General features: G+C 57.1%; 3 protein-coding genes across 12 annotated transcripts in view; 1 reads left to right on the plus strand and 2 right to left on the minus strand.

The window, feature by feature from the left end:
• Positions 1-1,803, minus strand: part of TSC2 (TSC complex subunit 2) — a 33,439-nt gene extending 31,636 nt beyond the window's left edge. For all 6 annotated transcript variants that reach the window (XM_085592044.1, XM_085592042.1, XM_085592041.1 and 3 more), the window contains exon 1: positions 1,667-1,803. The gene's annotated coding sequence lies outside the window, so the exon portion shown is untranslated. The remainder of the gene's footprint in view (positions 1-1,666) is intronic.
• Positions 1,804-1,871: 68 nt separating this feature from the next.
• NTHL1 (nth like DNA glycosylase 1) lies at positions 1,872-8,568 on the plus strand. 4 transcript variants are annotated; one of them, XM_021548789.4, is made up of 6 exons: positions 1,872-1,966; positions 3,135-3,367; positions 5,698-5,868; positions 6,211-6,370; positions 7,454-7,559; positions 8,158-8,568. In XM_021548789.4, exons 1-6 carry the CDS (start codon positions 1,912-1,914, stop codon positions 8,279-8,281), a joined length of 849 nt encoding a protein of 282 aa, XP_021404464.2. In that variant the 5' UTR covers positions 1,872-1,911; the 3' UTR covers positions 8,282-8,568. The 4 variants fall into 4 exon arrangements, 3 of the variants coding, with proteins under 3 accessions (XP_021404464.2, XP_085448171.1, XP_021404465.2); XR_013340866.2 differs by having other exon boundaries at positions 1,874-1,966; positions 7,413-7,559; XM_085592045.1 differs by having other exon boundaries at positions 1,874-1,966; positions 5,713-5,868.
• A 709-nt stretch (positions 8,569-9,277) lies between these two features.
• NHERF2 (NHERF family PDZ scaffold protein 2) overlaps positions 9,278-25,649 on the minus strand; it is a 32,784-nt gene continuing 16,412 nt past the window's right edge. For both annotated transcript variants that reach the window (XM_031506085.3, XM_031506086.3), the window contains exons 3-7: positions 18,443-18,619; positions 16,455-16,608; positions 14,187-14,230; positions 13,717-13,779; positions 9,278-11,680 (exon numbers count right to left, since the gene is read on the minus strand). In XM_031506085.3, coding sequence (XP_031361945.2) covers positions 11,522-11,680; positions 13,717-13,779; positions 14,187-14,230; positions 16,455-16,608; positions 18,443-18,619 — 597 coding nt within the window. In that variant the 3' untranslated portion in view covers positions 9,278-11,521. The remainder of the gene's footprint in view (positions 11,681-13,716; positions 13,780-14,186; positions 14,231-16,454; positions 16,609-18,442; positions 18,620-25,649) is intronic.

Consider the following 25,649-nt stretch of genomic DNA (forward strand, 5'->3'; position numbering starts at 1 on the left):
CCTGGGTGTCTTGAGCCTTTTCAAACACGGGAGAAGCCCAACACTGAGGAAACACAAGGAGCTTGTGCTGCTCCTGCCTTCAGCAGCCGCATCCCACGGCTCCCCATGGAACACGGGGCCTTTGGGATGCCCTTTCCTGGGAGCTGTGAGTGCCCAGCCCACCACACAGGCTGATTCTTGCCGTATGCCCACGTGCACACAGTTTTTGGAGGGTGTGAGCTGGATACTTGTTCCCAAAGCAAAGGCCAAGCACACCATCCATGTGGAAGTGAGGAAGGACTTACAGATCTGAATGTTGGAACACCCAATAGCTGCCATGGCAAGAGAAAGGTGGGACAAGAACAGGGATGGCCATTGCCACAACAACCTCCAGAAAGTGCCTCCCCCTGTCCCCTGGGGAGCCTTGCCAAGGGCACACGACCCTGCAGAACCCCAGAGACCCCCTCTATCCCCACGGACATCCCACGGCCTTCCACAGCCTGGGCACAGCAATCCCTGCTGCTCCTGGGGATGCACCACACAGCCTGTCCCTGCACCTGGGGGACACGCCATGGCCCTGGATCCTGGCTCAGTGTCACCAGGGGACACGCCATGGGCCCCAGCCCAATGTCACCAAGGGACACGCCATAGGCTCCAGCCCAGTGTCACCAGGGGACACGCCATGGGCTCCAGCCCAGTGTCACCAGGGGACACGCCATGGACCCCAGCCCACCATCCCTGGGGACACAGCCAGCTCCCAGCCCTCTGTCCCCAGGGACACTCAGAGTGCACCACCCTGGGGACCCCCAGAGCCCTAACCCACCCTGGGCGATGGCACATTGTCCCCTGTGACCCCCAGACAAGCCGGGACATGTCACATCCCAGCATATAACCGGGACACGGCACATCCCACCCACAAACCGGGACGTGCCAGAACCTCTTAGGGACACACAACGAGGGTCACACCCCAGATCCCAATAAACACAATGGGGGTCACACCGCAGACCCCGGACACAACGGGGGTCACATCCCAGAGCCCCCGAACACAACAGGGGTCACACCGCAGACCCCAATAAACACAACGGGGGTCACATCCCAGATCCCAATAAACACAACGGGAGTCACCCCGCAGACCCCAATAAACACAACGGGGGTCACATCCCAGACCCCAAAAAACACAACGGGGGTCACCCCGCAGACCCCAATAAACACAACGGGGGTCACATCCCAGACCCCAAAAAACACAACGGGGGTCACACCGCAGACTCCAATAAACACAACGGGGGTGACATGCCAGAACCCCAAAAAACACAACGGGGGTCACATCCCAAACCCCAATAAACACAACGGGGGTCACACCGCAGACCCCAAAAAACACAACGGGGGTCACACCCCAGAGCCCCCGGACACAACCGGGGTTGCACCCCAAAAACCACAACCGGGGTCACACTGCAGCCCCCGGACACAACTGGGGTCACCCTGCAGACCCCAATAAACACAACGGGGGTCACCCTGCTGACCCCAAAAAACACAACGGGGGTCACACTGCAGCCCCCGGACACAACCGGGGTCACCCTGCAGACCCCAGTAAACACAACCGGGGTCACCCCGCAGCCCCGGACACAAGGCTGGGACACGGCGGGGTCTCAGCGCGCCCCCGGCCCGCCGCCGCTGCCCCGTCACTCACCCCGAGCCCGGCCCGGCCCGGCCCGGCCCGGTGCCGCCGCCCGGCCCGCTCCGCTCGGGCCCGGTGCCCGGTGCCCGGCCCGGCCCGGCCCGGTGCCGCCGCCCGGCCCGCTCCGCTCGGGCCCGGTGCCCGGTGCCCGGTGCCCGGAGCCCGGTGCCCGGCCCGGTGCCGGCCCCGCCCCGCGCTCGCCCCGCCCGTTCCGGCGGCCCCGGTGCGCCCCGGGCCCGGTAGTTCCCGGCGCCGCCATGAGCGCGGCCCGGCCCGGGCTGAGGCGGCTGCGATCGGCCGCGGGCAGCGGGGGTACGGCGGGGAGGGGAACGGGACGGGGATGGGGAACGGGACGGGATGGGGAACGGGACAGGGATGGGGAACGGGGCAGGGATGGGAAGGGGATGGGGAACGGGACGGGGATGGGGAACGGGATAGGAGAATTGGAGAACGGGACAGGGATGGGGAACGGGACAGGGATGGGGAACGGGACAGGGATGGGAAGGGGATGGGGAACGGGACAGGGATGGGGAACGGGACAGGGATGGGGAACGGGCAGGGATGGGGAACGGGACGGGGATGGGGAACGGGCAGGGATGGGGAACGGGACAGGGATGGGGAACGGGACAGGGGAATTGGGGTACGGGATAGGAGAATTGGGGTACGGGGCAGGGGGTAGGGTACAGGACAGGGGATTTGGGACAGGGCAGGGGATGGGGTATGGGACACGGAATTGGGATACGAGATAGGGTACGGGACAGGGGATTTGGGACAGGGCAGGGGATGGGGTGTGGGACATGGAATTGGGGTACGGGACAGGGGATTGGGGGTACGAGCAGGTAATCGGGATACAGGACAGGAAACTGGGGGTGTAGGCAGGGGATGGGGTACAGGCAGGGAATGGGGTACGGGCAGGGGATGGAGGGTATGGACAGGGGTGAGGATACAGGACATCTCTTGGTCCCGGGGGATGGAGATATGAGAGAGGGATCACGGCTTCCTGCGGGTATGGGAAGAGGGGATCGAGGACACGGGGTGTGTGGGAGAGGGGGAGTTGCTGCTCTGGAAGGGAGATCGGGGCTGTGCTAGGCACGGGGAGCGGCTGGGGCTGCACCAGGCTGCAGCCTGGCTGGGACAGGGGCTGGGTGCCCTTGTCACATCCCCCTTGGAGTGAGGGATGTGGCTGTGCTGGGCTGGGGATGCACCTCCAGCAGCCTCACTGTGTTTGGGACACTGTCCCCATCGTGTGACAGGTGACCCCACTGTTGGCACCTGGTGCCACTTGTCTCGCAGGTCCTTCCGCCATCCCTTGCCCTGTGCTGGCTCTGCTTGGCACTGGGGGATGTTCAGTGCTTGGGCTGGGACTCAGGGCAGGGAACTCGCCCTGCTCAGGGTCCCCATGAGGCTGGTGGCACACGGGGCTGTCACCGAGGGGTGAAGGCAGTTTCCTGCAGCCTGGAATCTCTGCCGTGCCGTGCAGGGAGCCAGACGCAGGGCAGGCCCGGCGTCCCACGGCAGAGCAGGAGGAGGAAGAGCGTGGCCATCGCCTATGAGGCAGGGCAGGGCGAGGGCGCCGAGCCCCGGCGGGCACCCTGGGAGCCACCGCGCTGGCGGGAGCAGCTGCAGCGCATCCGGGACATGAGGAGCAGCAGGGATGCTCCCGTGGATGAGATGGGAGTGCAGACGTGCTACGACAGCAGTGCACCTCCAGAGGTAACAGCATTCCCACAGGGAACAGCATTCCCAGAGAAAACAGTATCCATGGGTAACAGCATTCCCACAGGGAACAGCATTACCAGAGGGAATAGCATCCATGGGTAACAGCATTCCCAGAGGGAACAACATCCATGGGTAACAGCATTCCCAGAGGAAACAGCATTCACAGAGGGAACAGCATTCCCAGAGGAAATAGCATTCCCAGAGGGAACAGCATCCATGGGGAACAGCATTCCCACATGGAACAGCATTCCCAGAGGGAATAGCATCCATAGGTAACACCATTCCCACAGGGAACAGAATTCCCAGAGGGAACAGCATCCATGGGTAACAGAATTCCCAGAGTGAACAGCATCCATAGGTAACAGCATTCCCACAGGGAACAGCATCCATGGGTAACAGCATTCCCACAGGGAACAGCATCCATGGATAACAGAATTCCCAGAGGAAACAGCATCCATGGGTAACAGCATTCCCACCAGGAACAGCATCCTGCTGCCAGCTCCGGCAGGCACAGCAAAGCACAGCCTCCCTCATGCTCATGCTGCCCCTGGATCTGTCCCACTTGGGTTATTTCCAGGACAGAAACTGGATCAGGACTCTGGGCTGGGATTGGTGCCACGTGAGGGGCAGCGCTGCTTTATGGAGCTGGCTGGCAGGGTGTGAAGCCACATTCTTTTTTTTTCTTCCTTAAAAATCTCTGTAGGACTCCAAGGAAAGTATCCAGCCAGGTGGAATGCAGAGGAATGTGGGGAGCACACGGGGCAGGCTTGGAGGAGCAGTGGGAGCCACTGGAGTGGGAATGTGAGGATCACAGAATCCCAGAATTGATAGGGCTGGAAGTGACTTTGGAGAGCAGCTAATCCAACCCCAACACAGGCGCCTCTGGAGTGGGAATGTGGGGATCATCCAGAGGCAGGCTCAGAGCAGCAGTGGGACGTGCTGGGCTCCGAGGGAGGGCTCTGGAGGACACAGCTGGACAGCCTTGGCACACGGAACGCTGTCCTTGCTGCTGGCATCCTGCCCTGGGCTTGGGTCCCTGGGGAGAAGGATGAGCTGTGACCCCGGAGCCAGAGAGCCTCACACGCTCCCAGCCACGTGGGTTGGCAGCTGTGGGGCCAGGGGAGCACACGGAAATAGCTTCTCTTCCCTGGGGAAGCTGCCTTGGTGCTTCCAAGAAGTGGATGTTGTAACTCTCAGCTCCTCACAGCATTTCTTTGTACCCTGAGATTATCCTGCTTCCACGCACGCAGGGATTTTTCCTGGTGCACCTGTGGTTTTGTAAACTTTGCAAGAGAGCTGGAGGGAAGATGGTGTCCAGGTTATCCTGGGTCATCTTGGGTTAGTTGCATCATCCTTGTCACTCTGCTGGGATGGAGTCACATCTGGAGAGAAAGAATTGGGAAATAGGAGGTGATGGCCTGGCTAAACCCTGTGTGGCAGCAGCAGAGGAATTCCTGGGTTTTGTCCTCCTTCTCCCAGTCTCTGTCTTCCCAGTTGTTCAGAGTTGGTTCCCTGAGGAGCTCACTGGAGCCAGACACCCAGTTCCTACTGAAGCCTAGGGGGAAAGGGTTGGGATTTTCAAAAGCTGCTTAAAGATGCAGCTTTCAAAAGATGCTCAAAAAATCATTGGGCGTTTGTGCCTGTGGATCCTGTGGGCCTCCTGGGAATGCCATCCTCAGGAAAAGCTTTGTCCAGCCCTTTGTGGCTCAGCACTGCTGTCTTTGGAGTGAGGTGCCAGCAGGCAGAGCTCCCTGCCCTCTCACAAGTACTGACAACTGAACATGAAGGTGTTTCTTTCCTCCCTTTGTTGTGTGGTGGAATTAAAAGGTTATGGATTATTCCTTTTGTAGCCTTCTGATAACTTGGAGGCAGATAGGGCTGAAGGGTGGGAGCACACCCTGCACTGAGGGTGGTGCCAGAGGTGCTGGATCCTCCCAGATCCCCCCAGGGCATCCCTGTGTCCCCAGGTTGTTGCCCTGATTTTTAAAAGTGTTTTCTTTTATAGTTCTCTTGAAAGTTCTAAAGTTCATAAAACTTCTTTAACCTTCTAATAATATTTACATATTTGAGAGTCAAAGTTCCCACACAATTTCATATGTAAATAGAACAGTTTACATATTTCTCTGTGGGTAGAGAGAAATGATTGATTGATTGATCCTTAGACCAGTGTGGTTGGAAAGGTGGTAATTCCATCCTCCGATCCACATCACGTTTAGAATTCTATAAATACCAGATGTTTAAATAAAATAAAACTGGGTTTTTTTTTTCTCTTTTGAACTTCCCAAATGTCTTGTGTGCTCATTTGGGGTCCGACCTGACACCAGGTGATGCGCTACCAGGTGCTGCTGGCCCTGATGCTGTCCAGCCAGACCAAGGACCAGGTGACGAGCGCTGCCATGCTGCGCCTGCGCCGGCGCGGCCTCAGCGTGGACAGCGTGCTGCAGATGGATGATGAGACCCTGGGCCAGATCATTTATCCCGTGGGCTTCTGGAGGGTGAGTGCAGGGACATGGGGGAACCCCCTGTGCCCTCCTCGTGGGGAGCTCTCTCACTGGAGTCAGGCCAGAAGCTGGATTTTACACCGCTTTTGGCACTTGGTGTTGCCAGCAGGATGAGATTGTTGGCTGCAGGGCCTGGAGTGTGCAGGGAGGTTGGAGCTCCCAGCTCTCAGAGTTTTGATTTCATGTCAAAGTCACGGCTCTGTGTCCTCCACAGCTGCCATGTGTGGCCTCACCTGTAACACACACTCAGGAAGGGTTGATTTTCTGGGCTGCGTGTCCGTTTTCCCTGTGCTGGAGGGCAGCTTGGACTGTGTGCCTTTCCCCTTGGTTTTCCAGAACAAGGTGAAGTACATCAAGCAGACCACAGCCATCCTGAAGCAGAAGTACGGGGGTGACATCCCCAGCACTGTGGAGGAGCTGGTGCAGCTGCCAGGAGTTGGGCCCAAAATGGCCCATTTGGCCATGCACATTGCCTGGGACAGCGTGGCTGGCATAGGTAACCTGCACCGTGTGTTTCCCATCCCTCTCCCAAATCCCAGCCCATTTCCCAGGCACAGGGGAAGCACTGCAGCCCCAGCAGCCCGGTAAGATCCCTTTGGTTCAGTCATCTGCAGAGGTGGGGGAGCAATGTGACCCTCAGCCACTCACTCAGGGAGTTGTAGAATTTGAGCAGCTGCTGTTTCACCCCGAATTTGATAGCAGAAATTCCCAAGGGAAGTCACAGCTCTGGGGAGCTGGTGCCAAATGGGGCTGGACCATCACCTGCAGGTCCTGGCCTGAGGCCCCTGGGGACAGATGAGTATTCCAAAAGGATGTGCTGCTTGATGGAAGAGCCCTGGGAAAGCCAGGAGGAGCGAGTGGGCGGGAGCTGGATCCTGCAGCCCCTCTGGTGACCATCAGCTGGAGAGGCCGTGGCCCCTGTCCTGCTTCCAGCAGCCCTTGGGGTCTGTTGTTCTCCTGCTGCGGGGAAGTCCAGAGGCAGCCAAACCAGCCAAGAGCTTTGCAAATAATTGTGTGCTGGGTTTTGATTTGGGAGGCAAGGCTTAGTCTTCCTGTTTACAGCCATTTCCTGGGGTTTGCCCAATTAGCCCCAGAGACAGGTTTATCACTGCTGATCTAACAATAACACGCTTTGCATTCAGAGCTTTTGAGCTCAAAGCACATTATAAACACTGCTCTAAGCCTCCCAAGCCCTCTCTGCTGGTGGGTGTTATGAAATGTGTTTTCCATGCGGGCAGAGGAAGGGGCAGAGATCACGATTTGCGTAACTTCAGCTGAAACTCCGGGAGGATGAGGAGGTGCAGAGGGAACGGGGGCCAGGCCCTGTGCCTGCTCCATGGAGCCCTGGCAGAGAGGCTGGCTCGGCCTGTGTGAGCCTGGGGAGGGACAGACACACGCCCCAAATGCTTTTGGATCCAGGCCAGGGAAGAAAATGTTTGTTCTTGGAGTGAGCCTCCCCTGCCCTGCGCTCCCGTCCCAAGCCCTGCCCTGGGCCTGGGGCTGTCACAGGCAGCTTTGGCTCTGCTCTCTCCATTCAGGTGTGCCTGCCCCACCTAAACTCTGGGCTCTCCCTCCCCAGCTGTGGACACCCACGTGCACAGGATCTCAAACAGGCTCAAGTGGGTGAAGAAGGAGACCAAGAGCCCCGAGGAGACCCGGGTGGCACTGGAGGAGTGGCTGCCCAGGTGAGCTCTGAGTCCCTGCTGGCTGCAGGAGCCATGTCTGCACAAAGCCCTGCTTGGGGTGGTTTCAGGGGCTGCATTTTGGCTCCTTCCTCCTTCCAGGGCTGCAGTAGCTGCAGGTGTTTCCTCTCTGCCAGAGCTACAGCAGCAGCATCTCGCCTGTGTGGTGGTTGTGTTGCTGTCAGGTGGATCAGTCACTAGTGGAGCTCTTGATCCCTGATTTTTGCCTTACCAAGCTGACCATGACCCAAGCCAGGAGCTTTTCCACACAGGGCCTTGCTGAGCCCAGTGGCCGCAGCAGCCTCAGCTCAGGGCTGGATTTTGGCCTTCACTGTGGTTAATTTTCAGTATCAAACATCAGCTGGAATGTACAGAGACATCTCCACACCTGGCACATGCCTGAGCACGGGCACTGCTCCCCCCCAGCCCAGCAGGACCAGGAAAGGTTGGGAGGGTTGTTCTCAGCAGGGATCTGGGAGGGCTGGGACTCACCTCAGGAGGAACAGCAGAAGGGGAAAGGGATCCCAATAACACCACAGGCTGTTCCTCACCCCTTCCAAGCAGCTGCACGGCACCAGTGCTGTTTGTCCCCTCACTGCAGGGACCTCTGGAAGGAGATCAACTGGCTCCTGGTGGGCTTTGGGCAGCAGACCTGCCTGCCTGTGAAGCCTCGCTGCAGCCAGTGCCTCAACCAAGACATCTGCCCAGCTGCCACGAGACTCTGAGGGATCACCCAGCCTTGGGAGAGCTGCTTGGGCAAGCTGGGCCTGGCACAGGGCTGAGCAGCTCCAGAGAACAGCCACTGGCAATGGCTCAGCTCTCCAGAGGAAAAAGGGGCTTTGAGGGGCAGCAATGCTGCTGGGACACAGCTGAAGGCTCCAGCCTGGGTGGATGGCTGAGCACAGCCCACCTGTGCCACACTGAGTCACTGGAGAGAAAAGCTTTTGTCCCCAGGGACTTGCTGCTGCTTGTAAATACTCGTTTAATAAAGGTGGTGAGGGGTTTTTTTGCACCCACGAGGTTTTCTGTGACACTGGCTGGGGGGAGGAGAAGGTGGGTGAGCTGAGCAAGGCTGAACCAGGCTGAGAGCAGGCAGCACACAGCTGCCCAGCCCTGCCACCCAACCAGCTGTGCTGCCAGCAGGACAGGAGCTGTGCCAGGGGACATCCAGGCTGCACAGCAGGAGAAATTTCCTCATGGCAAAGGTGGTTAACCACTGGAAGGGGCTGCCCAGGGAGCTGGTGGAGCTCCCACCCCTGCAGGTGTCCAGGGAAGGCCTGGATGTGGCACTCAGTGCTCTGGGGATGGGGCACAGGGTGGATTCGATGATCCTGCAGATCTTTTCCAGCCTTGGTGGTCCTGGGATTCTGAGGTGCAGCTGAAGCCTTGCCAAGGCAGGAGCAGAGGGAATCGCTGCCTGGATGAGCAGCCTCTGGGTCCTGGCAGCAGGACAGGGCCAGGAGCTGAGCCAGCGCCTCTCTGTGCGTGCCACAAGGGTTACAGAGCCACGGGAGCCCGGCTGTGTCCCCAGGAGCTGACAGAGGGACAGCACCACCCCTGCGTTTTGTTCTTCAAAGAAAGGGCAGCGCTGACTTCATTGTGGAGCTTCAAAGGCGTAATTCCAGCTCCTCTGGAAAGAGGAAGAGAAGTTTACAATGTGCTAAAGGGCTGCAGTTCCGCCCTGGGCTCCCTGAGCAGCTGAGGAAGGAGTAGATAAGTGCTGGGTACATGGCAAACCGAGTTTATTACTGACATTACAGTGTACATGGTGGGTTTGCAATGCTGCTGCCAGCCTTAGACTTTATTGATTTTTCTTTTCCAAGTTAAAATGTACAGGAACTGAATAATTACTACTGAGCTACAACAAGATGAATGCAGTAATGCTTCAACCAGGAGCAGTTTCCATGGACTAAGAGATTAAGACTTTCAATTTTACCAACACGGATTCGCACACCTGATTTCTTTTGATCTACAGTCAACACTACACCAGGTTGTTGAATTCCCCCCCTCAAGTCCAGCAGGCTGGGATGAGAGGTGGGGTGCTGACACCAGGTCTGTGCTCTGGGACGTGCACCAGGCTGTCCTGGGGCTGCTCTGCCCACGCAGCCCGGGCACTGCCGGGGTTTGGCCACGGGAAGCGGCGTGCACAGCATGAAAAAGAAAGGCTCCTCCCAAACATTACCCAGAGAGAGAAGACAGCATTTTGGGGGCCAAAAAGAGTGCAGGTAGCTCGAAGTGGGATGGGGAGGAGGTGTCTTGTTAATGGCAGAGCCCCGAGGGGAGGCAGCCTCTCCACATCCCCCATCACCCCAGTGCGTCTCATCACCCACAGCCAAACACCTGCACCAGTTCCTCTCCAAAGTCATTATTTTCAACCTGTTCAGCCCATCAACAATCCTAAAAGATAACTTTCATCAAGAGAACTCATCTCCTTCACCCCTGAGGCTCTCCACTCTCTCCTGCCAGCAGCATAAGGCCACAGGCACCAGCTGCTGCCCAGGGGAGCCAAACACCCAGTGCTGAGGAGAGCAGAGGGTGGCATAAGGCACCTTTTAGCTCCACAGTTTGGAAATCCCTTAGGAAATCCGTGCAGAGCCGTTCCCACACCCGTTGCACACTGAGCAGCCAAGGGTTCTATCCTGGAGAGAGGGACAGGGCACAGCCCCAGCTCTGTGCTCCCACCTCATCCGTGGCCAGCTCGCTGGGAAAAGTGGCTTTGTGTCCCCAGAGCAGGGCTGGGGTCGCTGCTGGAGCGTGGGAGGGATGGGGCAGCCCCAAGCCTGCCCTGGGAGCTCAGCTCTGGTTCCTGGGAGCGCTGAGTCACCTTCACCCACACAGCCACAGGCAGCAACAAAGAGCTTAAATGCACTTCATCCGTAGTGCTTTAAACACACAATGCCCAGAGTGGGCTTTGGGAAGGCAGAGGTGCTGCCCACGCCATCACAGCACCTGTACAGCCCACGGACACGGAGCATGTCCTCACCACGGTGACACTCCCGGGCTGGGGACACCAAATCCCAGCCCAGGTGGGACCTGGAGCAGCCCCAGCGCCGAGCCTCAGTTAGAGCTGCATCCCTGTGCTCCCTCCTGGAAGCAGATGTTGGTCATCCCCACTTCCAGGTCTGTCCAAAGGGGTTTTGTAGCACCTCGTGGTTCTCATCTTCGTGCTCCGTGTGGCAGGAGTGGCTCTGCTCCTCTTTCTCCTGCCACATCCACGGCTGCAGGTGGGGAGAGCTGTGGCCTTTGGGTTTGGGGTTTGCTTTTAAACCCCACCCTCTCCCCTCTGCAGAGCTGTTTGGGGTGAAAAATGGGCTTTTCCTACCTGAGGAGGAGCTGCTGGTGGGGGGACATGTTCCTAAACTAACTGGAAACACATGAGACTTCATTTAAAAAAATCTAAAAAACCAACAAAACAAATGTTTTTGCTTCAATAGCAAAGCCAACGAACAATTTCCAGCCACAGTCCATTTTCCCATGGTGGGGGTAGCTAATGCTGGGCACGGGGAGCTGGGGGGGGTCCCTGGCACCCCCACCACAAGCCATGAGATGTTCCCACAGTGCACCGAGCATCCCATGGGACACCCACAAAGCCAAAACACCCCACATAAAAAGTAAAAAAGAAGTAACAGAAGCCTAAATGATGCAGGTAAGAAACAAAAGTTAAAATTCTTCCAGTCCTTTCTCACAGGAACAAGGGACGGCGGGCAGCCGGAGCCGGGCTCAAGAGCAAGCAAGAAAAGGAGCTTTGGTCACATTTTTCTTATGAGAATCGCTGGTGAGTAACAATAATAATAATAACAACAATAATAATAAAAAATAAAAATAAAAAGGACTTTAAAATACGCCTTGTAAAAGCAACCAGTGAAGAGCAGAGCACAAAGCATCTCACGTGGACACCGAAGGACGGGGCGCGGGCCCCTGAGAAACGTCCGAGCTGGGGCGGGAGGGAGCGGCACCAGCAGGGCTCAGAAATTGCTGAAAATCTCCCGTTTCTTGTTCCAGTCCATCTGCGGCGCTCGCTTCTTCACGCGCTTGGCCCTCACCTTCTCCTTGGCCTCGGCGGCCGTGGGGCTCAGGCTCAGCCCGCTCTCCTCAAACGGGTCCTTCTTGTCGGCGTCGCCGTCCTGCGGGGCGAGGGCACGGCTGCCAGGGCTGCCACAGCACTGCCAGAGCACTGCCAGCCCTGCCACAACAATGCCAGCACTGCCACAGCACTGCCAGAGCATTGCCAGCACTGCCAGAGCACTGCCAGCCCTGCCACAACAATGCCAGCTCTGCCACAACAATGCCAGCACTGCCACAGTACTGCCAGAGCATTGCCAGCACTGCCAGCCCTGCCACAACAATGCCAGCTCTGCCACAACAATGCCAGCACTGCCACAGTACTGCCAGAGCATTGCCAGCACTGCCAGAGCACTGCCAGCCCTGCCACAACAATGCCAGCACTGCCACAGCACTGCCAGAGCATTGCCAGCACTGCCACAACAATGCCAGCACTGCCACAGCACTGCCACTGCACTGCCACAGCACTGCCAATGCTGCCAGAGCATTGCCAGCGCTGCCAGCACTGCCAGAGCACTGCCACAGCTCTGCCAGAGCACTGCCAGAGCAATGCCAGCATTACCAACACTGCCAGAGCATTGCCAGCACTGCCACAACAATGCCAGCACTGCCAAAGCACTGCCACAGTACTGCCAATGCTGCCAGAGCATTGCCAGCACTGCCACAGCACTGCCACAGCTCTGCCACAGACCCTGGTGCCCACGGGGCATCCCCGAGCCTAGAAACCCTCCCGGGATCAGCCAGCCCCACTGTGCCCCGTGCCCACCTGGGCACCAGCCCAGAGCCACAGCCAGGCGTTCCTCTGGGCACTCCAGCACCTCCCTGGGCACTCCAGTGCCCAACAACCCCTCCCAGGAAGGTGTGGGGATCCAGAGCTTCCCTCTGGCTGCCCTGGGACCCTGGCAGGGCTCAGGAACCCATGGACAGAGATCACAGACAGTGTCTCTGGGGGCTCTACTTTGTGACTACTTCTACTCTAATATCTAAACTTTTGTGACTTCTTGTTCTTCCTGCAAGGTTGGTAACTCATCCCATGGCTCAAACCCAAAATCACAGCTGTTTGCAGCTGTGTCAGGGTCTCAAATGCTTCTGACCTGGGCCTGGAACCTCCAAAAATGTCTGAGGGACATTGTGAGTTCCAACACAAGGGTGACCTGGGGGGACAGCACAAGGCTCCCCACAGGACAGGGCCTGGCATGGATGTGCCAGGACAGAGCAGTGCATCAGGACATGCATTATTCAGTGCTCCCAGGGACACTGGCAGCTTGCAGGCGCTTGGCCACAGCTGCTGCCCGAGAGCTTTGGGGCTGTGGGTGCTCCGAGAGGCCACCTGAGCTCTTGGTGCTGCCACATTCCTGCTCCCAGGTGTCCTGGGGCAGGGGACAGCATGGCAGAGACCCCCAGGGCACCTGCATGGAGACTTTGCTCTATTTATAGCAGAATCTTGTACTAAAGATAAATTTTTGGGCACTTTGCAAATCCCCTACTTCTTAATACAAACCCCCACTTCTTATTTTAAGAGGAAAAAAAAAAAACCCTGCTAAATAATTAACACCTGAGGATGCCAATCTATGCCTTGTGTTGACTTTTTGTTGCCACTTCACCTTGCCCAACAAGTTTTGTCCCCTTCCAGTTTTGAGCCACACCACAGAAACCTCTTCAGCCCAGCCTACCACCAAAAACAACTCCTCCCTTCCTTTAAACCCCGTGATAAATTCACCATGCTCCAAACTGAAAAATAATAATTGGCTTTTTTTAAATTTTAGCCTGTCCTGCTAGCAGCACTTGAACCTCACAGTTGTGCTCCTCATGGATCCCCAGCCTTGCTGTAGCTCATCAGTGTAAGTGCACCTCAAATCCTGCAGACATCCCTTCACCTCCCAAACTATCCAAGCAGGAATCACTGCCCAGGAAGCTGCCAGTGAACCCCCACAGTGCAAGGGATGAGAGAAAACCCTGGGTTTTGGTTGCTGGGTGGGTACAAGTGAAGCCAAGTCTGGGAGATAAACTGAAACCTCAGCACTGCCCAGCACTGTGAGCAGGACTGAACCCACAGCAGGGTGGAAAAGGGACAGGAGGAGGAGTTTGGGGTTTTTACCTCGGATTCCTTCCCAGGACTCTGCAGGTCGCTGTGAGATGAAGATGTGGATCCTCCGTTCAGCTGGAGGAAAGGAAAAGGTCAGTGTGGTCTGTGCCAGGCAGAGCTAAACACAATAAATGCCCAGGCTGGGCTGCCCCAGGGCTGGAATGGAGCCTGGAGGGAGGGGATGCTCTGCTGAGGGTTCCCTGCACACTGGGGAGCTCCCTGGGATTCCCAGCAGAGCTGCTGCTCTCCCACAGCCCCGGGCACAGCGTGGTCCCATCCTGCCACAGCTGGGACATTGCCACCTCCTCCTCTCTCCCTGGGACTCAATGGGGCTGAAACTGGCCTTGCTCAACCCCTAAATTAAAGCTGTAGTGGGGAGGAATTAAAACCAGGCAGCAGTAAAGCTGAGCTAAATGAGCCTTGGGCATCCAGGGACAGACCCTGGTCCCTCCAACACATCCCCGGGGCAGGTGAGGACTCACCTGAGTCTGTGCAGATCCATTTGTCATGGGCTGGGGTAGCACACCTGGACAGAATAAACACAGGGGACACACAGTGAGCACCCACAGCTGGGACTGCTGCCTCAGCAGCATCACCTGCCACCCACACCTTCATCCCCCTGCCACCCACACCTTCATCCCCCTGCCACCCACACCTTCATCCCCCTGCCACCCACACCTTCATCGCCCTGCCACCCACACCTTCAACTCCCTGCCACCCACACCTTCATCCCCCTGCCAGCCACACCTTCATCCCCCTGCCAGCCACACCTTCATCCCCCTGCCACCCACACCTTCCTCCTCCCTGCCACCCACACCTTCATCCCCCTGCCACCCACACCTTCATCGCCCTGCCACCCACACCTTCATCGCCCTGCCAGCCCCACCAGCCCATCCTGTCCCCTCACTTTGTGCTGTGCTGCTTCCCAGCCCACACTAAAGCCTTTCCCCTCTCCCTGTGCCCTTCTAGAACCACATCCCTGCCAGATCCCCTGAATTCACTCCACTTCAGCCTTTTGGTAAGAAGAAAACACCTGCAAGGAAGAGGACCAAGTATCCTCCTTCTACAGCCACTATCTGCAGCACACTCCCTTTTCATTTTTCTTTTTGGACCATTAGGTCCTAAGTTTTTTTTTCCTAAGTTCTTTAATCAAAAATCTTCATCAGAATCAGCATCATGGTGTTGTCACAGCAGTGTCTGGCACACAGCCCGCTCTCCAACCACTCTGGAATTTTTTTTTTTTTTGCTCACTTCCAACGATTTACTCTAACAATAGCCCACACAATGGCAAATTTTATGCATTTAAGTCACCACGATCAAGTCATCACCCCAGGCATTACCATGTCTCACTGTCCCAGACTAACAGATGCGTTAATTGGGACAGGATTAATAACTGAATCATGTCAAGCATGGATGCTTTCCCTAGGGACTGGCTGGGGCTGCATCACTGCAGACTGCAGGGATTTCTGGAGCAAAGCAGAAAAATAAACCTAAATTGTGATTTTTGAGAGTGTGCTGGTGCAAAAACCTCTGTGTGGCTTTGGGATCCTTAAATATTTTATTGCAGCGAATGCTGGGCTCGTGTTTAGAGTAAGATAAGCTCAGAGTATGAGAAGAGTCAGCTCACACAGATGTTTATGTCTCTGGTATAATAATAAATTTTAAATTATTTAAATGAAAGGCTTCAGATGACATGGAATAAGAAAAGTGGGACTGGACTTCAAAAGCAAATTAGCCATATCTAGAAATAGTTAATCTAAAAGCCACTCATTTGGTTAAAGGTTGAGGTGCTCAGGATGAGCTGCAAGGCTTGGGAAGTGTCAGTTTGAGGTCGAAGCAGTCCAGTTCAATAGGACAATTATTATTTCCTCCCAGCAAATTATTATTTCCCCAGCAAACAGCAGAATTTGCCAGAGCCCTTTGACACCTGGCAGGTGCCAGGCAGACCCAGCTCCTGCTCCCTGGTGAATCGGGACCTGGAGCCCCCAGCCACCCTCCCCAGGGCTCTGTCCCCTCCCCGGTGGAACAAGGAGCCCTTTATGGCAGTGCCAGCAGCCAGCCCCGGCTCCTCCTCGGAGCATCTGACACCCTGTGGCTCCCCAGCAGTGCCTGACCCATTTCTGGGGACAAATCTGCCCATTGAGCATCCCGGGGATCAGATAAGGAACAGCTGTGCTGGGAAACAGAGCTGCCCATTGAGCAGGCTGGCAGGCCTGGCCCCAGCCCTGGTGGGGCAGGTTGGGCGGTGGATGAGCAGCTTTCCCTGCCAGGTTTCAGCAGCCTGGAAAACATTTGCTGCCCCAGCCACGTCTGATCAGCCGGCGTGGAGCCCTTCCCTCTGCACGGGGACTCTCCAGGTGCCCACAGGCTCCAGAGCCATCAGGGAATCAGAGAATCGTGGAGTCCTTGGCCTTGGAAGGGACCTTAAAGCTCACCCAGTCCCACCACGGGCAGGGACACCTTCCACTGGAACAGCCCTGTCCAACCTGGCTTTGAAGGCTGCCCCCAAACCCCAGCACACCTCAGCCCCTTGGTGGCAGCGAGATCAGAGTTAATTATTCACCGTGTAAAAGCAACAAAGTGCTTTTTGGCTGGCTGAGGGTGTATTCTCACCATTTATAAATAGCTGGGTGGTGCTCAGGAAACTGCCGAGGGATGAGGCAGGAGGGAAATGTGGCTCTCCCTCACTCCTGAGTCCCACCCGCGGCGCCGTGAGTCACGGAGCTCACCCTGGGAAAGGAAGGTCTCACCTTTGGTGTGCTCCTCCGTGGGGGTCACCCCCAGCTTCTTGAAGTACTCGTCTGTCTCGGGGTCCACCACCAGGAGCCTGGCTTCGCTCTCCCTGGATTTGATGTGGGACACCACCTCCGAGTGCCGCAGGCCCTCCACGTTTATCCCGTTCACCTGCACAGCCACAGCATCACAACCCACACCCGTGGGCTGCTCCTGCCTCCCACACACCCCCTTTCCCTAAGGGTGGCATTTGCCTTTCTTTATTCCTGTTGGGGTGATAGGAAGGCCACAACCTTTTTCCTTCCCCCTCCCCAGCCAAGCATGGGGGGGTTCCTAAATCCCCCAGTGCCCTGCCAGAGCATCCTCCCTGTTACCTCACGCCTCTGGCTGCATCCCAAACACATCCAGGGCAACCACAGGCCCCAGAGCCCACCAACAGCCTCTGGTGCTGTCAAACCCAGCCTTCCCCTTGGATGTGCCCTGGATCTCGGAGTGCCTGTGGGCACAGACACGGGGCTGGCTGCACCCCTGTGCCATCCTTCACCCTCTGCCATGGAAATTTGTCCCCCCTGATGGGCGAGTCCTGGGGCAGGGATTCACCCCTCCCAGGACCTCCAGGGAACGTGATCCCAATTGTTCCTGCTGGAGGGGACAATGGTGACTCAGGACATTGTTCGGTGGCAATGAATCACCCTTTGTCCTGCTGGGAAGGGCCTCATCCAAGGGGATGAGCAGAGCCAGAGCTCCAACCTCTGGGATCCCCTTTGCAGGGAAGCAGGTTCCCCCTGCTCCTCAGGGCACAGCTGCAAGGGCTGGGATGAGAAGAAACCTCTTCCAGGATTTGTCCCTCATTCCAGGCACTGCCAGCCCAGCTGCCAGCTCACAGCCTCGCTCCATCCCTGTCCTGCCACTCCAGCTCACCCCAATCCATGCCCAGGGCTGCTCTCCCCCACCCTGGCACAGGGCTGGGGGGCATCAAATATTTATGCCAGCCCCAAAGAGCAGGCAGGGAGGGGATCGGGTTTCTGAGCTCGCCAGCTCACCCCAAGCTGCTTTGTGTGTGCCAGGCCCTGGGCCAAGCCCATAAATAAATAACAGGACCCCTGGATGTGACACCACCCAGCCACTGCCACCCGTGCCCCGGCCCCACGCTGCTCCCAGCATTAAACTTTCAGCTGCTGGGAAGAGGCAGCAGCTCCCAGTGCCTGGGGAATCATTCTTCATGGGCCTGGAAAGCAGGAGAGTGCTCTGCTCTCAGCATTTCCCCAGCTCACACTCTGCCAGGGGTGCCAATCCCATTGCTGCTCTGAGGCAGGAGCAAGGGCCACAGCTCTGTGGGGTGGTTTTGGGGTGCAAACTCCTGGGGAACAGCCCAAGCAGGGGATATCCATGTGCTCCCACAGGGAAAGGGGTGATGGCTGCTGTGTTTCTGCCTGTCCCTCTGCCCAGACAGGCGGCTCTGGATGGGGGAACCTCCTCCTCCAGGAACAACACAACCCACAGGCCAAAGAGAGGGCAATTCCCAGCCCCATCTTGGACAAAAGGTCTTGTCCAGCACGTGGTAACCAGCAAGATGCCTCCAAGAACACTTCTCCCCCATCTTTCGTAGTTTTGTGTCTTAGAATCTCTGCAAAGCCTCTTCTGCTTTTCCAAACATTCCCTGGCAGGACATCAGCTCAGCTGGGCAGCACCAGCCCGGCCTTATGCCCACAGTCACCTGCCCAGCCCTGCTCGGTGCCAGCCAGAGCCACCACAGCACCCTGGGGACATAAGTGGCCTTGGCAGTGCTGGGGAATGGCAGGACTCAGGAGTCTTGGAGGGCTTTCCCAGCCTAAACAATTCCAGATTTCACTGTGCAATTCTACGCAGAGCCCCCAGAGCTGAACAGCCCCGCCAGCCTTGGCGCTCCCAGTGAGATGAACGGGGGGATCAGATGGGGAAGGGGGTGGGCTGGGGGTGCTCCCAGCTCACCCGGGGTCCCACCCGTGCTGCTGCCCCCCGTTACCTCCACCAGGCGGTCCTGGGGCCGCAGCCCCGCCCGGGCCGCGGGCGAGTCGGGGTCCACGGAGCGGATGAACTGGCCCGGCCGCGACTTCTCGCTGTGCAGGTTGAAGCCGTAGCCATTGGGGCCTTTCTTCAGGTGGCACAGACGTGGGCACAGCTCCTTCTGGCAGTTTAAATCCTGGTTCATGGAGGAGAGGGTGGGGGAGACAGGGCACGGGGGTTAATGGATGGCTTCGGGGCGGCTCTCGGGCAGATGCGAGCGCCACCAAAGCCCCGAGGAAGCGCCGTATCTGCCCCCCGTCCTCAGCCTGGGGACAGGTTAACAAATGCATTTCCTCTCATTGAGTCTATTTTCGAAACCCAATTGTCCAAAACCACTCCAGAAAAATGAAAACAAAACAAAAAATGCATTTCCTTTGGCAGGAGTGGCTCAGATTAACCCACCCATAGGCTGGGACAGAGCCCCAGCACCGGGCAGGGAGGAACCAAGGCCCTCTTGTGCTTTGCCCAGGTTCACCCAGACCTGGGATTAACCTCAGACAGGTATTTAAGGCAGTGCCACTCCCTTGGCCTCGATGACAGCAGTGTCACCCACTGGTGCCATCCCCTCCCAGCGAGGAGGATGAACCCAAACATCCAAGAGCTCTCTGCAGCTGGGGAAGGCTGAGCTTGGCAGGATGAACAGCACAGGGACACGTGAGGAGCTCAGTGCTCCTCCTCATGCCATGGAAAACGCTTTGTGGCTCCTTGGGGTGGCCAGGGAGCAACAAAGCCTGGTTTTCTCCAGGTTCTTCACTGCATTCCCACCAGCAGCCCTCGTGCCAGGCAGCTCCAGCTCGTGGCACAGCACCACATCTCTGCAAAAGGCACCTTGGAGATTCTGGGTGTTCATTTTCACCCAGGGTTTAAGGAAAACATCCCCCCTGGATGAGTTTTAACCTTCCCTCAGCAGCAGCACCACTGCTCCCTGCCTGCCCACGGAAAGGATTTGTCTGGGATCACATTCACTGGGAAATCTCTTACAGCCTTTCCCTCCAAATTAAAAATCCAGGCAGCAATTTCCTCCTCCTCCCTCTCTTGGCTGAAAGGCACCATGAAACACCAAACCTCCCAAATCCTTCAGCCCCTCAAGGAGGGATTTTACAGAGGAGAACAAAGTGGGGACACACAGAGCGATCACTACAAGGGATCCTGTGCTGGGGGATGGGATGTGCACAGAATTCCAGACGGGGTGGAAGGGACTTTAAAGATCACCTTGTTCCAGTCCCCTGCATGGCAGGGACACCTCCCACTGTCCCAGGTGCTCCCAGCCCTGTCCAGCCTGGCCTGGGACACTGCCAGGGATCCAGGGGCAGCCCCAGCTGCTCTGGGCAATTTTGGCTGTGGCTGTGATGCCCAGGGGGACAGATGTGGATCAGGGCTCAGCCTGACCAGCCCAATCCCAGGAAGAAACAGGGATGCAGAATGACCAGCCTTTACACACAGAACAGCTCAGGTGGGGAGGAACCACTGAAGGTCATGCAAGTCCAATCTCCCTGTTCAAGCAGAATTCCCCAGAGCCCATCACTCAGGATTCTCACTTTCCTCAGGAAGGGCACCTTAACCACCAAATTCCTTAAAACCTGCTCCCACACAAAGGCCACCACCAGCAGTGCCCATCACAGGCACGAGGGTACACTCAAACCTGCTGAATTTTACAATTTCCCTTAGCAAATGAGTTTTTATTAAAAAACACCTCATGGTGTTGATATCTCAATCCCAGACCGGTTCTTAAAGGGGAAAAGTTATCAGTGAACAGCCCAAACCAGGATGGGGCTCCAAGCCCCTCCTCTACCTGCTCACACACACCCTGCACCCCAATCCTCTCCCTCTGCACGTTTGACCCTGCTGCACTTTTCCCATGGCCCCGCAGCAGCCAGTTCACCCTATCTGCAAACGTTTCCAGCCTGCCTCGGAGTTCTTCAAAAACTGAAGAAAACAGGAAATGATTCAACTGGCCCAAGAGGGCTGGACTCGAGTGACCTTAAAGGACACATGGGGCTCTGTGTGGCAGGACAAGGGGAGCACCTCTGGGGTCACCAAAGGGCAGCTGGGATCACCAAGATCCACCTGGCATCACCTATTCGGGTTTTTAAAGCACCTTTTAAAACCATTTTCCTCCCGCTCCATCTGTACAGGCTCAGAGCTCCTGCAGCAGTGTGAAAACACAGAGGAATCCCTGAGAATCAGCCCAAAATCTGTGCTGGAGGTGCTGTCCCAGCGTGGGGATCCCTTGGCAGGGTCAGTCCTTCCTCCTGCAGGGCATCCCCTGGGATCAGCAGTGAAATCAAATTATTCACTAAATAACCCACAGAGGGAAAAGCTTCACTGCAGGCTCCCTTTGGCTGGGAGGCTGCTGACTTGTGCCACGTCCTCCATGGGCTGCTCCCACTGCAGAATCTCGAATTGAAGGCCCTTAACTGGAATGAATTCAAGGCATTTATTTTTAAATACATACATATAAAAAAATAATCCCGATTCAGCATCTGTTCTGGGCAGAAATCCTCGGGGAAAACTGCTTATCCTCCCGCAGAGATGATCTGGGGCTTTTTGCTGGGCTCTTAAACCTCCCAGCTAACGCAATCCTTGGCTGCTGGAAAAAACAGCTTTTGGAGCTGAGCTCTGCAAAGCCCCGCTCTGGGATGGAGCAGAGGCTGCCGCTGCCCCGGCCCCTGCTCACACCCCCAGGACACGGAGCCCTGCCTCTCCTGCCAGCTCCTCTCGCTTTCTTTTCCTTTTCAGCCGTGCCAGCCTTTCCCTGGCTGTGCTCTGGGAAGAGATTTCCCGAGCTCCCGGCGGGGATTTGGCCTTTGTGAAAGCCCAGCTCCAAGTTCCAGCAGCGTTATCTGGGCTTCCCAGGACCCTGCCTGCAGAGAGGAGCCTGAGCTGCCTCTCACAGCCAGCCTGGATTCAGTTACATCCACATGGATGCTGTAAAGCAACAAAATTCAACTCGGTTTTTTTGGTCTCAGAAAGCCAAAATTACCCCACATTCACCCAAAAAAAAAAAAAAAAAAAAAAAAATTGCAAAAGGAATTATTTTTTTTCCCCTCCCAGGAATCCAGGCTCTTGCAGCAGCCACTGATTTGATGAGCTGGATGAAGCAGGGCACACTCCATCCCTGTCTGTGCCATGCCCAGGAATGTCTGTGCAGATAAACAAATGCTGCCTGCACTCACACCCCATCCCTGGAGCTGCAGCTTGGGGCAGCCCAGCTGCATTTTCCAAGGAAAAAGGTTTCGGAAGCGCAGCTCGAGCCGGTCCATTTAAAAACGCACAAACAAGACATAAAATAACAATGAAACGCTTTCAGTAAAATTAAAAAAACTGACTGGGTGTTGCCAGCTCCCACAATCTCATGGCAACTCTTTGCAGCATCTGATTTTTTTATTTCCCTTAAGAGTTTCCAGTGCTGCTGATGGGAACTGGGGTCCCTCAGGGACACTCCCCCGGCTCATGGGGTGACCTGGGGTCACTCTGGGTGTTCCAGAGCCAAAGCCCAAAGTCCTGGGGCTCCCCAGAGCTCCCCCATGGCCCATGGGGTGCCCTGGCTCTGTGCCACCCCGTGCCATGGGTGCCACCCCGGGCAGGTCCCTGCAGTGACCAGGGCTGCTCCCTGGGGCTGGTGTCACAAATGTCACCAGCTCTGATTAACCAGGGGGTTCCACACCGTTAATTAGCACGTGGCAGCCTCCCTGCGAGCAGAATCCACTCCCAGCAGCACCAAAAGGAGCCAAACTCCCCTCCTGGGTTTTGAGGGGCAGCAGAAGCACCCCCAAAGCTCTGTTACCCAACCAAACCCACCTGCCCCTACAAAACCCCCTCCCCAGCTCACACCCCCAGCGCCAGAGACCCTCCTGCTGCCACTGCTGAGCCACAGCCCAGGACAGGGATGTCCCCTGCCACCCACAGCCCAGTGTCACCGCTGTCCCCAAGGCCAGGGACTCACAAAACCAACCTGCACCTTCAGCCTGACCCTGAGCAGGGCCAGGGTTAGAAAGGGCATTTCAGCCCCAGCCCAGAAAGCTGCAGGGACACTGTGGTCCCTCCACACCCCAGGTGCCACTGCCACGCTGCTGGCCTGTCCCCAGCCCCTCTGCCCCACAAACTCCTGCCCACGATGGGCTAAAATGCCTCAAAAGCCACTTGGGGCTTTATTTCAGGAATAAAAAAAAATATATTCCACACCAGTGCCAGTGTGAACACCAGCTCTCCTGTGTCCTCCAGGAGAGGAGGAGGAAGAGGAGGAGGAAGAGGAGGACACACACACACACAGAGCTACTCCAGAGGCCAGGCTGGTACCATCACCCTGGGATCCTGGTGGCTCCTGCAGTGCCTTGGCCACGATGTCACCAAGCTTTCAGCACAGGGGTCACCCCAAACCTCCTCCCAGGCTGGGGGGACCCTCTGGGCCAGGCAGGGTGTCCCTCAGGGTGTCCCACCATGGCAGCAGGAGCTCCAGCCCTGCTCATGCTCTGGAGTGGGGATTTGCTGAACTCCACCAAGCTCATCTCCTGGCTGTGCCACCCATCATCGCTGGAGTCAGGGCTCTAATGGGCTCAGGCCTGCCTGGCACCACCCCACCCTGCTCCTGACACCAGCCTGTCCCCCGTGCCCATGCCAGGGGCTCTGCCAAAGCGGCTCCAGTCGCCCCTGCAGGGAATGGCAGCACCTGGATGCACTCCAGGATCAGCCAGGACAGGTCAAACCGTTCCATCCCTGCTGGGCAGAGCTGAAGAAAACCCAGGCAGGAGCACTCCTGCCTAATTTACATTGTTAACATACTTTAAGTGAGCAGCCACGGTGTTTCCTCTCCTTTTCCTGTGGTTTTGGGCAGAAAATGGCTTCTTTGCTCCCTCCCAAACAAATCTCAGCAGCAGAACCCACCAGGGCTGGGGGACACAGAGATGTCCTGAGGGGACAGGGAACACTGCTCAGAGCCCTGGTGTCCTTTCCCACTGTCTGGGAAATGTCCATTGGGCTCCAGCTGGGGCCTCTCCACCCCTGCACTTTGGATGCTCCGGTGCAGGCCAGCACTGAGGGATGCAGGGAGGGGATGCAGAGCCACTTTGGGGGCTGGGGAGCAGAAATGCAGGATCCTGACCCAAATCCAAGCAGGCAGAGGAGTGAGGGGCAGCACTGGGAGCCTGGAAAGAGCCAAGGAAGGGGAGAACCCAATGCAGGAAAAGGGCCCAGGGGTTACTTCACCACCAGAACAAGGGACCCATTGACACCCCCTGCCAGGGGCACCCTCCCTTGGCACTACTGGTTATACTGGGAGCTGAGCCGAGCCTCGGGCGAGCTTTAATTGCCACTATTATTACCACAGCTCAAAGGCTGCTGCCTGTGCACGGATTTAGGGACGTGCTTAACTTTAAGCAGATTTTTGTCACCGGTCTGGGAAGGGGAGGGGGTGAAACCCCACTGTCTTCCACGCTGCCAAGATGAGGAAAGCTGGCAGAAGCAGGAGCCCTCGCCGTGCTGCCAGCAGTGCCCACGAGAAGCAGGAGGCTTTGGGATGGTGCCACGGCTGGAGTGGGATTGCTGTCTCCATCCTCCTCCTGCTCAGCGGGGCTGGGCTCACTCCCCCTTCCCCTTTCCTCAGGAATGATTCAAATTTTCCCATTAAAGCAGCACCACAAAGGGGGCTATTGCAGCCCTGCAGCCCCCAGGGCCAGGGCACCTCGGTGACACTCGGGGAAGGGGACAGCAAATGGCAAAGGAGCCTCAAACCTACCTGGGGAGGGACAGAAAATGGCAAAGGAGCCTCAAAACCCACCTGGGGAGGGACAGCAAATGGCAAAGGAGCCTCAAAACCCACCTGGGGAGGGACAGAAAATGGCAAAGGAGCCTCAAACCCACCCAGGCAGTGGCACTGAGGCTGGGGGAGGCAGAGCACCCCCGGGTCTGCAGTGTGGGGAGGGGACCCAGCAGCTCTGCCCCCATCCCCAGGGCTGGCAAAGCACAGCCAGGATGCTCCCGGGGCTTCCCGAGGCCTGGCTGGGATGCTGCAGCCCCCTGCATGCTGCTGGGGGGGCTGGGGGCTGGTGCCATCCCTCCCTCCCTCCCTGCTGGCCCCACACGTCTCCCCCAGCCCCATCCCCCGGCCGCAGTCAGCCTGAGCGGGCTCCAGCTCCAGATGTTGGTGAAATGCTATAAATAACAGAGGGGGAGGGGAGAGGGGCTGGTGGGACGCCAGCAGCACCAAACACAAGCAGATGTTCCTCCCCTTCCCTGCAGGGCCAGAGCTGGGACCGGGCAGGGAGGTGAGGCTCCAGCATCCAGAAACCCAGCCCAGGCAGAGGTTTTCCAGCAGCCAGGAATACATCCCTGGGCAGGGGCAGGAAAAGGGAATAAACCCTTGGGCAGGAGCAGCAAACAGGAATAAACCTTTGGGCAGGGGCAGCAAAAGGGAATAAATCCTTGGATCCTTGGGCAGGGGCAGCAAATGGGAATAAATCCTTGGATCCTTGGGCAGGGGCACTAAAAGGGAATAAACCCTTGGGCAGGAACAGGAAATGGAAATAAACCCTTGGATACTTGGGCAGGAGCAGCAAATGGGAATAAACCCTTGGGCAGGAGCAGCAAATTGGAATAAATCCTTGGATCCTTGGCAGGGGCACTAAAAGGGAATAAACCCTTGGGAAGGATCAGCAAAAGCAAATAAATCCTTGGATCCTTGGGCAGAAGCAGCAAAAGGGAATAAACCCTTGGATCCTTGGGCAGGAGCAGCAAATGGGAAAATAAACCCGTGGGCAGGAGCAGCAAACTGGAATAAATCCTTGGATCCTTGGGCAGGAGCAGCAAACTGGAATAAACCCTTGGGCAGGAGCAGCACATGGGAATAAATCCTTGGGCAGGAACAGCAAACAACCTGCTCCCGTTTTCCAGCAGCCACCACTGTAATTACCACCCACTCCCATTCCAGAGGAGGTGTTTCAGCTCTGACATCAATGGTCAGAAGAGGAAAACCTCACATCTCTCCCCAGCACAGACCTGGCAGCCCGGAGCCACCTGGGCTCCTTCCTCCCAGCATCTCCCACCTCCACGTCTCAGCAGGACAAAGTCTCAGCAGCTCCCAGGACTGCAGAGTGCCCCCAGCAAAGAAGGAGCTCAAACCTGGCTGAGCTGCCACCAAAAAGCTTCTGGGAGAGTCTGTGGTGAGCCTG

The sequence above is a fragment of the Lonchura striata genome, chromosome 14, assembly GCF_050655825.1.
Source record: "Lonchura striata isolate lonStrDom1 chromosome 14, ASM5065582v1, whole genome shotgun sequence".
Lineage (NCBI taxonomy): Eukaryota > Metazoa > Chordata > Aves > Passeriformes > Estrildidae > Lonchura > Lonchura striata.